Below are 11,218 nucleotides of genomic sequence, written 5' to 3'. Positions count from 1 at the left end.
GCTGACAATGCACGCGCGAGTTCACTTGGCGACTGACAGGAAGAAGCAAACCAGGAAAAAGGCGGCCTCCTGACACCGTCAGGTCGCTTGATCTCCCTGCAGGGGAATCGAGAATATTTGCCAGCGCGATCTCGTCCCGAAGCGCATCGCCAGGACGGCTTGTACGCCCTGACGATCTGGCTTCGGCGAACACAGAGATGCTACCCCGACGAAGGAAGAAACCTCGTGTAGAGTGTCCGCATGTCAGCGACGATGATCCGTTCGGACAGTGTGGCAAGCCTCCAGCGCGACGACTCTCAAGTTTCGGCATGCATGCGTCTCATCTCCCTCGACGGCTAGCGCGATGATTCGGAGGAGCCAGGTCCCTTTACCGATAAATGGAGAGTTTCTATGAACGGCCGCAGTCAATGCGTGCGTTACAGGCAGGGAGGGGGGACGGACGATGACGGACGATGCGAGGTACGAGAAGCGAGGATTAATGAAGGATGTAAGTAGGTTTCGAGATCAGAGCATCAGCGTGAGCTTACCTGGCATATGACAGGAAAAGGAAAAACGTGGTCTCCTGACGACGCCTCATCATCACACTCCGGGGCTCCTTGGTAAGATGGTCTCTTCCGATCCTGCCCTACCGAGGAGCGAGACCTTGGTCTTGGTTTCGGGAATGAAGCGACGGGCGTGTTAGCGTGCCTAGCACGAAGTGCCCTCAACGGGGCCTGTGCCCGCCCAGGCATCTTGACCGGTGTCAACACGATGTCTGGACCTGATTATACCGCCGAAATCCTCTTATAAATGAAATGCATTTGAGTCGGAGCGGCCATATCACAAGCCAGATCAACCCTCGACCTCCATGGAATCCTCGTAACTCCCGCCTTCATAGTCATCCTCGCCGTCGTCTACAACATTCGAGCTAGCGCTTTCCGGTCCTGCGCCACCGGCGCCGTGCGGATCTAGGCCTTCGTCGCTCGCCTTTAGCATCCACTCGGCTTCGACGCACGTCAGCCACGTCTACACCATGACTCCCATACGTTCGTCGAGGACACCCACCGATATCGATCCTGTCGTTGTGCCCGTGGTGCCTCAGCAGCCACTCCCAGTCTTCCTCCTCCTCGTGCTCCACCGCCGCATAGAACGCCTTGGGCCACGACCACCTCTCCGAAAACACCGGGTCGCCCGTCTCGACATCGCGCTCGACGGTATGGACGCCGAAGTTGAACCCGAGCAGCTCCAACAAGCGCGGCGGATGCTGGGAGAGGACGTCCCAGAGGCCGATCTCGACGCCCAGCTCGCACACGACGTTCACGAACCGGAGCGCTCCGCGCGTGCCAAACTACCCGGCGCACAGCACAAAACCGACGTTACCTCAAGAGACTCGCGCTGGAAGGAAGGAACAGCTCACGAAGTCCATCCAGTCCTCCATCGCCATATCCGCTTGTCCCACACGCGCATACACGTGCAGCGCCGTCAGGCCGCGCGGCAGGTTGATGTCGAGGAACTCGACGAGGCCCCGGACCAGATATGCAGGGTAGAAGTCGAACCCGAGCACCTCGAGCGCAGGCAACTTGGGGAGCGACCACATGAGTGGGCAGCCGCCGTAGAACGCGAGCGCGCTCGCCCCGAGCACAACGTCGAGCCGCCTAAGGGTCGCACCGCGCCCGGAGATGAAATCCGCGACGTCCTGCGCAGGGTTCGTTCCCCGCGGGAAGCCGGAGTTGTGCAGGAGCTTGAAGGAGTGCAGGGCGGGAAACGCGTCTGGGTGCGTGCGGAGGGCCTCGGTGACGGCCTCGTCGATGCCCAGGTCCGCGTCGACGCAGAATGTGAGGGACTGGAGGCGGGTCAGGTGCAGGAAAAGGGCATCAAGGCCAGAGATTGTGCGCGGGAAGATGAGCGAGAGCTCTTGAAGATGCACGAACGCTTGGGGGTCGCAGCCGTAGAGGACCGCGACGTTCTGACTGCTCGACGAGACGCATAGACGGCGGAGGGTGACCGCGGTCGCCATAATGATTCTCTTGGCCGTCTCGATGGGAGGCTCAGCTCCCGAGTTGGAGGAATTGCGTTGGAGGACTGCGAAGGATGTCAATTGCGTGTGGGATGTCAGGCGGAGGCCTTTCGGGAAGTCCATCCTGCGGGCGAGGAGGTCGTGTGGTAAGTTGAGCGGGGTACAGAGAGGAGTGCGGTGGACACATTACGGCAGAGAGAGATGGACGAGCGTTTTCCCAGACGCTTCGATGAGGGCATCGAAAATGCCCCTTGATGGTGCAGGATTGGTCCCGTACCAGGTTAACGCACGTAGATTGCGCATCTTGTTAAGAGCACGGGCGAGAATACCTATGGGAAGAGGTTAGATCAGTACGAGCGCAGGAGACATGCACTGACCCATACCGATATCGAAGGCAATTTCGACGTTCGTCCCGAGTCCTTGTGCACGTACGGTGACTTTTCTGACCACATCTGCGAATTCTGGAGTGGCCAGGATGTGTCGCAGGAGGTTCAAGCTCCTACGGGCATCACGGCCGACTTCGTCTTGAATAGTCTTGTTTAGCGGATATGTGTCACCTTCGATATCCACGTCTTTCCACAGTCCCAGAGTGATGGTTATATCGGAAAAGACAAGTCGTTTCGCAACAGTATGGTGTGTGCTCGAGATCGACAAGCAGGTCCTCCGGTCCGAGGGCGGTAGATGCTGCATCACGAGTGCCCAGACCTCAGGAGCCAGCTGTCTCTCCATGTCTGGGATCGCGACGAGGAGTGCAGGGCTTGAGGTCAAGTGCCCGGGGCGTTTGCTCGGCGATGGTGGGGGATTATGAACAAGCTCGAGAGGTCGATCGTCCTCCGCCAACGACTGAAATGCCACCCCCACGTGGTCACCAGGCGCTGGGCGCGTTTGAACGTGCGCGCTCCTAGGCGGCCTCGTTCTCCTCTCCTGACCGAGATTTGCCCACAAGCCAACTCAGCGACGCCGCTCGCCGTACGGAATCGTTCTGTTATGGAACCTGCTCACCGGTGGGTACCATATTGGGCAGCGAATGTTAGCTCCTGCTGAGGTTATCGACCGGGTAGCAGCCTCGATGCGCGCGATTGGACGGATCTTACTCACCAGAGTGATCGAAGGTTTGCGAGAGGGGTCAATGTATACGCTATAGCGTTATCGGGTTGCGGCCTAGTTGCCCGCGTGAATTCCAGGGATCCGGTACGGTGGCAAGCGAGATCTGGCTGCAGAAACTGTTTATGAAGACTTCTTACAGCCGCTATGGGCAGCGCCGTCGTAGATTCGGGAAGGCGTCTTGTGATGGTTAGGTGGAAAGCGACGTAAACGCTCGGCGACTTGAGTTGTGGCTGGAGTTCATTCCCGTGTGAGTGGATCCGGGCACGCGCTCGAACATCAGGTTCCGAGCTTCTCTCTGAGAACTCGATCACAGCCTCCCACGTTGCCGACCTATTCATGTCATTCCGGAGACGCTCTGCGACATCGGGGGATCTCGTACACAATCTACACCTGGCCATTCTGATCGGAACACGGTCAATCTCTCCTCCAACTGGGCTGTACAAAGCGAACATAACGTCAAGTCTTCGTAGGAAGGGCTTGGTCCTGATGAAATTGGCACGAGTGTGCATGCCCTCTGGCTAGAAGCCGTAGCAGCTCAGAAGCTTGAGCGAAATGAACGGGGAAATGAATTGGCGTGGGTGTGTAGCACCCAGCTCATTCGGTACTAAACGAGCAGTCGAACGCAGTATCGAATATGAACCCGAGGCCATCGATAGTCGCAGTGGAGAAAGTTCACCGAGCTTCCGGAACGATTGAGAACTGATATCGTAAGCGATACCTGCGAGGTTGGTTGACAGGCAAACAGAATTGATCGTGTTTGCATTGGTCGTTACAAAGTGGCGAGCAAGCTCGGTAGTTTCTGGGTACACGCGGCCGTACTGCGTCGGCTGCCGCATGTCAAGGACGGAACCGGAAAGGGCCATGGCCTCACTGAGAGACTGGGATGGAGGTCATACAATTGTGAACGTCCCTAAGGAGAATACGATACCTGAGGGCAACTTGACCTCACTTGAGCAATACTTTGACAATGTTCGACCCTGATGGCCAACATGAGATTGCCCTATTTACGTCACGAATCATGAGCGTCTGGTGTCGGCAAAGTCCATCCGTATTCTCGAGTTCGTATCGATCGCACTATCGCCATCTGGATGATGCTATCGGGACACATCACGGCAGGCAATCGGGCGTGTTCGATCGGCGAAAACTCGATGAAGAGCGGACACGGCAGGCAAAGCGCGATGGTTCAGGTGAGGAAATCTATGTCAAATATACGGGCGATGCAACGTGCCCATAAGATTTCCCAAATCACAAAGAGGGATACAAAGGCCCTCTAGAAATGCTAGGGTCAGGTTGCGTTGCCCATAAATGCCGCACAGATTTCCCTGCTTGGAGCCTGGCGCTTTGCCCGCTGTGGGACGCACAAGATACTCTCTGTGTGCAAACATCGCCTCGCTGGACAAAAGTATTTGGGATCGCAGGCGGTTCCAATTCTCCCCAGTCGAAAACACGCGGATCTCTGCCGTGCATATGACTTACAGAGAGGGATCGCGGCCATCTCTACAGCTGGTCTGCCGGCATCGATGCTCAAGGCTCAAAGCTATGTAGCCCAACACCCTAGGAAGCTCGGGAATCAATGACGCATCTCGGACAGCTCAGGAAGCATGCTCACAGAAGATGTCCTCGTTATCTTCTCCATGGTGTCGCAGCAACCACTCCCAGTCGGCATTGCCGAAGTTGTCGCGTGTACGGGATTGTACTAATGGATGCGACCAGCACTCTCAGAGCATAATCAAGGCCTTTGCGGACGCGAACGACCTCAGAGACTCGCACTAAACCCCGAAGGCAAGACTATAGTGGAAAGCTGCCCAATGACTTCATATCAGAGCTCTGCAGCGAATATCATGGCATCTGTTCGAGAAGAAGGGAGGATTAGTGAGACGGGAGAACGTGCACGTACCGAGATCCAGCCTCTGCAACGCAATTTATGTCGATTCGACGCATTTGCCATTGCGATTAGTACGCCACGCCGTTGCCAGAGCGGCGGCATTTCAAACTTGACAGCTGAACGACAGCCTGCGATGCGTATAGGTGCTACAAGGGCCGCACCGCCGGCCTGGGCCTCTCATGCCCATTGTATGCTCCACCATCGCGCAGAATATTGAATAACCTCCGTAATGATCAGGGCATTGTAGCCACGTTAGGCGGCCTCCGGGATGCGGATCCACTTCCACGCTCGCGGAGGTACTCTGATAGCATTATGATCGCTATACGTCAAGATATTTGGAAATGCACGTACGCAACGGACTGATCCGCGAGTGACGGCCACAGGGCAGGCCTCAGGTGATGCGGCATTCAAGCTGCACATGGAAGGTCGTCAGCATTAACCAGATGCGATCTTCATCCATGTCGCTGAACAAACCTGAAACCAATCGAAGTGCGATAGATCTCGTAAGTAGGAGCTGTCGAGGTCAGAAGAAACCAGTAGAACTTGCGTCTCATAGCAGCTTCGGACAAGTACGTAGTATCGGCCCACTTGCGAGGCAAGTGCTTGTGTCTATTGCGCACTCCAGCCGCTATATTGCACATATCGAGAGCCCAAAGGACTACAGGATGACCTTGAAGTGGGAGAAGACTGATTTTGAAGGGTTGTGACGTGGCGCACCTTCAGTACTAGAGATCGACGACCAAATTATGTCGTGCAACTTCGAACTGGCGCACTCATGGCGTTCAGTAGTGACGCACATGTGAGCCAGTGGCCAAGTGCAGCATTGGCCACGTTTGCTGAAATGATACTCACGACCGTCGCATCGTAGCTGAACGAAGGGGTTGCAGGCTCGGGACGCAGAGACCAGGCAAACTCGATCTCGCGTGGGAAAACGAACTTGTGGCGGAGGCGTATAAGTAATACTTGACCCCAGTACGGCAGTCGGAAGGAGTCCGACCATGGTTGGTCTCGACTAACAGCCCGAGCACAGGTCCTTGGATTAATCCCCATTACATAGCCAATCTTGGATGCCAATAAGGTTTCACATGACAGAATATAGGCACAAACACGGGATCCTGGGCGTGGTCCATGTCCTGAACATAGCTCGGTGCCAGCAGGACCTATCGGAATCAAGCCGACTGCCTGTGGCGAACCTCCTGGTTTCTCACGACCACATATTCAGATCTCAGCGTGATCATATACATGAACATACCTACCAGTAAGTGAACGCGGTTCTCGGTATCGTGTTGAAAACCCTGACGAGTTCAAACCAGGCTGGCGTGTTGACTCGTAGCCTACAATCCCTGACACAGAGCGTCAGAGAAGGTGTCACCCGAATCCACTAGTGGATTCCAGGTTTCGTTGACTTTATCGATCGTGATAGTTACGATCTTACGCAGGCGGGACAGGCTTGGACGAAGGATTTCCAGAGCATCGGGCTCGCGGACGTCATGATTCATCAACCCACCACGCTGCCTGATCTGGACGTTACAGGGCCTAGACCTGCAAACAACGCGGAATATGACGTAGAAGCGGCGGTGACACCTACCACTGGACGCGCATTCTGAGAGAAAGCACATTTCCGAGGGATCGCTTGTGTATCCTGCCATATAGTGGTTTTCTGCTCTCAGTCTGCTTAGTGCGCTCCCACAGAATCCGCACACGGACAGTGCAGAGACATTGAGTAGAGGCTGAACGTGCAGATAGGCTCATGCGTTCTGGTTAATATAGCGATATCTTCACAACAAATCCAGTACCTCCCGGTACCCTTCTACTGAGGCGTCGCCCCAGGACCAAACACCTCGGCGTGTAGCCTGTTCGGCTCAACACCCCGCGCTTTCAACGCCTCGAACATGTCCGCCATGAACTGTCCCGGCCCGCACACGTAATACTGCGTGGTTCGATCGTCGAGTCGCAGGGTCGGGCGGTCAACCTCGTTGAGGTCCAGCCGTGCGCGGACGTCGTAGTCCGTGCCCTGCACGTCATTCTCCTGCGGATTGGAGTAAAATATCGTTGTCTTGACCTGGTCAGGGTGCTTCCTGGCCACGGACGCGACGTACTCCTTAAACGGATGCAGGCTGCCGTTTCGCACGGCCTGCACCCAGGACACGTGGCGCCGGGTGGCCTCTGCCTTGACGAGTGTGTTGAGCATGGAGAGCAGGGGCGTAAGGCCGATCCCGGCGGAGAGGAGGACGACGGGGGAGGAGGAGGCGTCGAGAAAGAATTCGCCGAAGGGGTAAGCGAGCTCTACGGTGTCACTCTCGTTGAGCGTCTCGTGTAGGATGTTCGAGATCCACCCGGGATGCGACAGCTGCGAGGAGTCGGAGAGGTTTGTAGGAATACCGTCCTCGCGCTTGACGGAGATGCGGTAGTAATCGGGATTATGGGCGTCGGAGAGGGAGTATCTGATGAGAGGACAAATGGGCAGACTGACAGATAGCGCAGGAAGAACGCGGCCTACTGTCTGTTCTGGATTATACCAAGCTTCGGTACGTAGCGCTGCACGGAGATGTACTGCCCAGGGCGGAAGGGCTCGAGGGGCTTGCCATCCTTCGGCTTGAAGTAGAAGCTCATGATTTCGTCGCTTTCCTTCACCTTTTTGTTTGTCGACGATGAACTCGCGCCAGCCAACCCAGCCGGCTCCCTCATACAGCTCGCGCTCGCGGTCGATGAATATGTATGCCAAGTTCCAGTAAGCATGTATCCACGCCTCCGCGAGCTCACCCTTGACGACGTCCGCGCCAACCACCTGGATGATCGCGTCCGTGAGGTATTTTGCGACGATTTCGTACTGAGCAGGCTCGATGTGGATGGACGCGTGCTTGTGCGCAATGCGCTCGACGAAAGACAGGATGGGGGTGAGGTCTTCGATATGAGAAGCGTACGCTAGGAGTGCGTGTGCCAGGGCTTCGGGTTGATGGCCACGCTGTGGTTGAGTCGTGAGCTTGATGTTATGCAACACGAAGAGAATGACTAGCTTACGTCCTGCTTGCTTTGGCTGAAGAGGTTCATGAGCAGGGGAGTTTCGGCGAGCATACGCTTGTACATAAGGGTTGTGATCTCGTTGCCATGCTGCTCAAGTACGGGCACAATCCCAGAGATGAGCTTGCGCTGCACAGGCGTCATCGGCTGGCAACGCGGAGTAGATGGGGCATCTGCGTGGGGGAGCTCTCTTGGCATGTCAGAGGTATCGTGGGCGAACGATAGGCGCGATCGGGATGGATGAAGGCTAAGGCTTGAGGATGCTGCTCCCCGACGTCTACTGATGCCATATTATATACGTCGCCCAGCGCGACTGCGAGTCTGTTGCGTGTGGAAGAAGTCGGAAGTCAAGTATACTTTCTGACCTGGACATGGGCGAGACCGTTACCGGATTGCAGATACGGGGCCAAGTGAGACCGGACGGGGCGGCTCGTCAAGATGATCGGGGCATGGCTTCCTACGGTGCGAAATGGTGCGAAGCGTTCCGACGTTGAAAGACCGGTGCTAGGAACAAAATATACCTGTCGAGTCCACGCCGATGTGACCAACTGCGGCGACCTGATTCGCTCAAGCCTGGTCAATTGCCAGGACTCGGGACGTGAGGCGATAAATTGCACGTACTGAGCGGCTCTTGCTCTCCGATCATCCGCCGATGGCGTACTATGTCGCTATGCAGTCCATCAGAGGTCGCGAGGTGCTATACTTGCGAAGTGCCAGGTAAAACTCGTCAGACAACCTCCAGGTATACATATGTCCAGAAGTAGCCGTGGAAGGCGCGAGTCTGACTTACCGCCATTCAGCGCAACTACCTCTTCACTCTCTTCAGTCGCATCTCGCCAGTAGTCACGACATCCCGCCTTGAAACATCGCAGGTGTATTTTCAGTAAGTAGCAATGCGTGAGTTCAAAGGCAATCAGGGGCTGACAGGCCTAGAACGTACATTGTAGGAATCGCGTTACACACGTAGAAGGGCTATGGTGGTCCAGGTCAAAGGGGACTTCACGCTAAGTCTTTCAAAAATTTTCTTCCACATTGATTGACGGTGCATGAGGAGTGCATGAGGAGGCAAATAAAGATCCAGTTGGGAAAGCTGCAAGGGCCTATTCAAGGAAGAAGCGGGAGCATCTCCGTCGCCCGAATATGTCCGAGTATTCAGGCGCCCATGTTTGGCCCGCCGGCGCTATCCACCAGAACAGATGCTCGCCTCTCGCTTCTCGACAAAATAACCACGTCTCTCTCGAACCATACCCGATGCTCACCGTCCTTCATAAGTACTGCAATTTCTTCGAGATGGTTGGTAAGCGCGTGAAGCAAACACCGACGACCCGTTCTACCACCTCAAGGAAAGCGAGATGTGGACTAGCGGCAGACTGTTTTGTTGACGCATCTGACACCCTGATTCCTCGTTGTTTTCTTCCAAGCCGAACCGAATGAGGGGATCCCGATGTTCGCCACCGAACACCACCAACCTCTGACTCCAAACTCGAAGCGTCTATGAACCCTTGCGTGCGTCCTTCCTCTCTTTCCTGAGAACCCCCATGTTATTTTCTGACTCTACATGCCCTACTTAGGTGCGCAGGCCACTCGCATCACTATGGTGTTGGGTCGCTGGTCGTACGCTCCGATGTCACGACGCTGTACGTCACACTCTGCGTCTTCCGTCTCGTACTGGCATACTTACCTTCTTCTCTCGTTGTCAGCCAACGTCGGTGCACGTTTTAAGTAGCAGCAATCCTTAGTATGTCCTTCCCCACTAAATGTATGCTCAGCCACTGGTGACTGTGGCACACAGACTGCTGCTCCATTTCAAAAGGGGCGAGTCTCGCCCCTGGAGAACTAAGCTTCTTACTGGGCATGGCTAATCTGCAACCACGAGTGTTCCCCATATATTGTTCCTTGTCCGGCCCCTGCTCACCACGCCACGGTCGCAGTACGCTACATGCGCAAAGACGTCAGCAGCCCCGTCGATAGTAAGCACGCCTAGTGGCAGCCGCCGTTTGCGGCGCGTCCCACTCGGGCTGTTTCCCCGCCCCTGCCGCCAAATACCATACTGTAAGGGAGAGGTGTACGAGCCAACCCCTCCCGGTAAATTCGCCTTGCGTGGACAGGCGACTCGTGGTGCGGAGTTACGCGTGGCGCGTGCAAGGCTGAGCCTTCAACTGGCAAGTCTCCACTACATTGCAGCATACGTCTTGCTGGCACGCTGACTGAATGTCCCTGGAAAGTGCGCCCTAGCATTTGCTAACAAGGCTGGTTCATGTGTCTGGTGCGTGTTCATAACACATGGTGCTCGCGGACCTATCATTTGGTAAGTACACAATATACTCATGGTGGATTTCGCTCGCACCGTATAGTAGACTAGGCAACCATTGCAAGGCGGCCTGGCGAAAGCTTGTTGCTGCGGCATAATGGGCGGCCTTTCCCTGATGGCGGTGTCCCACGTGGCCCTCACCTTCCGGACAGTTCGGATCATCATTCGGAAGCCAATGTATGGCGCTTACACCACATTCACCGGGACTTGCACTGATGACTCTGCCACTCCGACTACTACGTAGCAGTACCAAACTCAGCAAAATCAACCTTTTTCGCTTTAGCAAATGGGACTACTGATTGTGTTCCTCACGTTCACAGTCTATGCCACTTCTTGATCGACTGCTTCCTTAGTACTCACTGCATACACCGGAATCGCACTTTTCCGCCCCTACCTACGGTCCACACCAGCGTTGTTACGGGTCAAGTCAACGGTCATGACTTTTAGACGACGGATGACCGGTCACTGTGTGACCCGGTCATGACCGCCGGTCAAAAGTTAGCACGTGAGATCTCCGGCATGTCCGAGTGTGCGTCTGACGGCAGGCCATGGCTCTCGGATAGGCCAAACGCATCGTGGCCGCGAGGAGGTACAATAAGGGCTGATGAGACTATTGCATACTCATCCCTGTCCTTGAATTTAAATGACCTACTACCCCATAATACGCCATATCTGAGCTGCGAACCGACAAAGAGCTTGCCGACGGATAGATCAAAAATCAACTCATAGGGAACGGAACTCGACTTGGATATGAAGGCCGACGAGAGAACTAGCTGTATATGACAAACGAGCTGCAGTTTCTAGCCAGCAAGAGGAGTCTGAGTCGGAGGAACAGTTGCCCAGCGGCCTACTGTTGGTTGCCACCGTGACAGCTGATCGTTCAGTACTTCGTTAGTCA

General features: G+C 55.4%; 2 protein-coding genes across 2 annotated transcripts; both read right to left on the bottom strand.

Annotated features, from left to right (window-relative positions):
* Positions 1-778: 778 nt before the first annotated feature.
* DICSQDRAFT_138929 (uncharacterized protein) lies at positions 779-2,969 on the bottom strand. Its single transcript, XM_007368284.1, has 5 exons — positions 2,380-2,969; positions 2,187-2,325; positions 1,397-2,120; positions 1,045-1,327; positions 779-983 (listed from the first exon to the last, which is right to left on the bottom strand). Exons 1-5 carry the CDS (start codon positions 2,723-2,725, stop codon positions 832-834), a joined length of 1,644 nt encoding a protein of 547 aa, XP_007368346.1. The 5' UTR covers positions 2,726-2,969; the 3' UTR covers positions 779-831.
* A 3,829-nt stretch (positions 2,970-6,798) lies between these two features.
* On the bottom strand, positions 6,799-8,207 carry DICSQDRAFT_148805 (globin-like protein; the record flags this gene model as incomplete). Its single annotated transcript, XM_007368283.1, has 4 exons — positions 6,799-7,432; positions 7,489-7,616; positions 7,639-7,953; positions 8,010-8,207. The coding sequence occupies 4 exons, from the start codon at positions 8,205-8,207 to the stop codon at positions 6,799-6,801; spliced, it is 1,275 nt and encodes a 424-aa protein (XP_007368345.1).
* Positions 8,208-11,218: the final 3,011 nt, after the last annotated feature.

This window comes from Dichomitus squalens (assembly GCF_000275845.1).
Source record: "Dichomitus squalens LYAD-421 SS1 unplaced genomic scaffold DICSQscaffold_34, whole genome shotgun sequence".
Taxonomy (NCBI): domain Eukaryota; kingdom Fungi; phylum Basidiomycota; class Agaricomycetes; order Polyporales; family Polyporaceae; genus Dichomitus; species Dichomitus squalens.
This window is presented reverse-complemented; position numbering and strand designations above follow the sequence as displayed.